This window comes from Buceros rhinoceros, unplaced genomic scaffold (assembly GCF_000710305.1).
Source record: "Buceros rhinoceros silvestris isolate BGI_N320 unplaced genomic scaffold, ASM71030v1 scaffold28470, whole genome shotgun sequence".
NCBI classification, from domain to species: Eukaryota; Metazoa; Chordata; class Aves; order Bucerotiformes; family Bucerotidae; genus Buceros; species Buceros rhinoceros.
Genome location: NW_010388313.1, coordinates 6,469 through 10,301, shown reverse-complemented (window position 1 = coordinate 10,301; position 3,833 = coordinate 6,469). Strand labels below are relative to the sequence as shown.

Genomic DNA, 3,833 nt, shown 5'->3' with positions numbered 1-3,833 from the left:
GTCCATCTGCTCTCTCTACCTCTGACGCTCTTTCTGGTGTGATCCTCTGCACTTGTTTGGTGTGCTTTCTAGTGTTATTCCTCCATCTCATGACTTATTCACAAAATACTCTGCAAAATATAAATTGTAATGTCCTGGTGGGAAAGGATGCTGAAAGAAGGTATTCGACTGTAGTGGCTGTGGCACCAATTGCTGTCACAACAAACAGAAGTCTACCGCGTGTCCAAGCCACAGTCTAGGAAGCTGCTTCACTTGTGATGATGTAATATTTTTTTAATTGGGAATTGACAGCAGAATATTAATCTTAAAACATAGTTTAAGTAAACCAATTCAAGGAGCCGTCATAGTTGACATTCATGTGATGTTCTGAGCTGAAGCAGAAAAGTGGCGACTGTAGGAGCATAGTCATCTGGAATAACCCATTCCTGCAGTCCCAGTGCACATCACTATAGCTACGTTGGCTGTGCCAGTGATGATGTGCTGAGAGAGTGATGATTTCCTCCTGAGGTATAGAACATACAAGATAGTAAGAACTCAATTTAAGTTTTTGATGGAGACTATCACTTGCATGCTGAGACTGATGAACAGCCACAACACCGTCTGTTACGCTGAACTACTTGGGCATTGCCTAAGGCATTTGTAGTTGATTTGCTGAAAGCTTTCAAAGATGACTGTCCTAGAGCTTGGATTTTCACATGCGTTGATCAATTCTGCAAAATGCAAATGTAACTGAAGATATTTTAAAAACTGAGCAGCAACTAAGTTTTTTGAGGGGAATATAGTGCATCTTTCTCATGAATTCTGCCTTTCTGTTAAAGGAAATCTTAATGGTAGTTTAAGGTTTTTGTGTGTTTGTTTTCCCTTGCTCTCCTGGACAGAGTTTGACTTTACCAAGTAAAATACATCTAAATGGGCATTAGCAGAAGCTGTGACCCCTGAGTAATTGAGACCAAAACTTTGTTAACCATCACCTGTTCCTAGAAGGTTAAAAGTGTCTATCAGGGCTGAGAGAATTCAAGGACTACTGTCACACAGTGGAAACCAACAGAGGTGTGCCTCTCACGAAATGCAAAAATAAAAATAACCATTACTGGCTCTGAATGAGCAAAAACCGCTGGAATTTCTTTAGTAGTAATGCATATCTATTTCCTTGTTTAATAAAACAGGTTTTTGTATCAGAGAGCAAGGCATCAGCGTCCCAAGATGTAGACAATTTCTACAACTTTGCTGACATGCAGATGGGAATGTGAAGGTTAACATGAAGGTGTTCACATATGGTTTGTCTCAGCACTTGGATGTCACTTGCTTGAATTTTGCAGTAGTATCAGATAAGTTTTTTCATTTGATTTTGTATTTCGCATATGTCCCTTTTATAAAGCTATTGGTGGTTTAATACTGTATTACCTAAACTGGAGTAAATGGTGCATTGTGTTTGAAACTTACATTTTAACTCCAGAAGCAATAGAGGTTTTCTACTAACTTTTTACAGTGATTTTTAAACATCTATTGACACTTGAATATGTCATGTCAACATCTAATGGTAATACCTATTTGAAAAGTGCAATGCTGATCCAAATTTGATGCAGTAGTAATTGTTGTCTTTAACTCAGTCACATTGTTTAGAAAGTGCATTCATGTGCAACTCACTGTTTGAAACTTTCCCACATCCAAATTTGTCTTTAGGGGCCAGGGAGGAAGCTCTAGTGGTTGACTTTTTCGGAAAGCCTAGTCCGAAATTAATTCTCCTTATGGCATGCTTTCAGAAGCAGTGTGTGACTTACCAAATGTACATCTGGCTTATTCTGCTTCAGCATCTTTTTAAAATAAATTTGTTTGCAGCAGTGTTTATGCTGAGTGCTGTTACAACATCATTCTTTAAGTGAGCACTCGCCAGGCTCTCTTGTTTGAGGTGAATTCTGAGCACAGCTGCTCTGCTGAAGATGCTCTAAGGTCCACTCAGGATCTCTAGCAATGCAGGCAGCTCCAGTGTTCCAAATTCATGTGTGGATATGCACGAGGTTCCTTTGGAGTCAGAGCAGTCATGCTCTGGCCCTGTTGTTGGTTGCTGGAAGGGACATACAGCAACCAGGAGTTAGGGGAGGGCTCTGACAGCATTGAAAAAGCCCTTCTTCACTAGACCCCAAAAGAAGGGTTTTGCACTCAGTAGCAGTGCTGAAAATCTGGCTGTAAAGTACTACACACTGCTGTAGGGTTTATTTTGGATTAATTCTAAAAACAGACTGAAGTGCTACTAGAGTTTTGGGAGATGCATATGAATAGTGATCAGCAAGGATGCTTATTGCTATATAGCGCATATTAGAATGCAAATCTATATGGATATTAAATACATGACTGATTTATTTTTGCATAAACCTTGCTGTTTTTTCTACACAACCTTAAAGCCCTCTGTAATACTTGAACAGATTGTGCATGCAGATGCACAAACCCAGCTTTCTTAATTAAAGTTGTGGTTTGCCAGTTTGAGACCTTTACAGTCCATTGAATGGACTGGGGCTGCATTCGGGTGCTGAAGCAATAATTTCCTCATTACGGTCATCTGTCAAAAGGGAAGGTTTTTGTGCGTGTTAACTGAAAATGAGTCTCAACTCATCAGTTTCACAGTTCTGGAGCTCCAAAAGTGGGTGGCTAAAAACACATATCTCGCTAATTTTTTAGAATTAGCACATGAAAGAATCTGTTCTCCTGAAATTCATAATTCTGTCATGCCCAAGAGATGAGCTGTCATTTTGTTGCTAGTAGGCAAATGCTTGCCCTTAGTTTAAACTATATATCAAGAATATGTCCTTAGGACCACTTGTTAAAGTTAGGCATAGATTAAATAAAGAAGTCACTAAACCATTGGTGTACTGAAGGTAAGAAAAATGTCACTTCTGTGAAATGATTTATTTGACAAAGTGAAATAAAATTGAACTGCCACCAGAATCTGACTGGTAGTGGAAATTACCACTTAATTGCACTTAGCCAGCCAGGATTGGGGTGTTTTTTTATGTATGAGGAGAGGCTGTGAAAACAGCTGAAAATCTTAAATTGGTCTCCGAAGTACTAACGCAATCCATGAACATTTGCAGGAATTATTCTAGACACATACAGTAAATGTAATTTTCTGATATGGACAGTACATTGTAATTGTGTAATGTACTTAAGAGCTGTCATTGTGTAATTTAAGTAGTGCATATATTGGACCATCTTGGTCTCTAAACTTTTAGATATAATATTTCCAAACTTATATGCTGACACTTGATTTTATGTATGTTTATAGTTTATTTTTTTGTATCACCAACCTGCTCTGGAAACAAAGTGCTAAACTGATTTTTGACTACTTTTGCTGGAGGACAGGATGATTAATTGAAAATTAATCTAGACTTGAAACAATGGAAAAACTTTTCTACATGCTAGGAAAGAGCAGAGTGTTGCTTTTTTTGTATTGATAGCCTGCTTATCAACTTCAAGAGACTTTAATTAAAAAAACTAAATGAAGGAGTTTTACAATCCAATTATTTATCTTTTGACTTCAATTTCTTGCTAACAGGTGTTAAGAACACTTTTACCCTAGGCATCAGGTATTGTACATGTTACAGAATGGTACGTGCTTCATGTAGTCTTTGTATGTTTGTATAGCTTCTTATGTAATTTGTATTGCACTGTGAATGTGATTCATAATAAACATTGAAAATCTAAACTCTGCATTCTTGAAGAATTTTTAAAATTGTAAAATACTGCAAAACAATATTGCATTATATTAAGCATAAAAAAACCTGAATTCTGTGTTTAATCAGGGACTTTGAGTAGATACTCACAGCTAATTGAAAGTA

General features: G+C 37.4%; 1 protein-coding gene across 1 annotated transcript in view; it reads left to right on the top strand.

Moving 5' to 3' along the window:
• The window catches only part of RP2 (retinitis pigmentosa 2 (X-linked recessive)), a gene marked incomplete at its 5' end in the record, with an annotated part of 7,599 nt that extends 6,215 nt beyond the window's left edge, over window positions 1-1,384 (top strand). Inside the window, one exon of the mRNA XM_010145572.1 lies at window positions 1,167-1,384. Coding sequence (XP_010143874.1) covers window positions 1,167-1,250 — 84 coding nt within the window. The remainder of the gene's footprint in view (window positions 1-1,166) is intronic.
• Window positions 1,385-3,833: the final 2,449 nt, after the last annotated feature.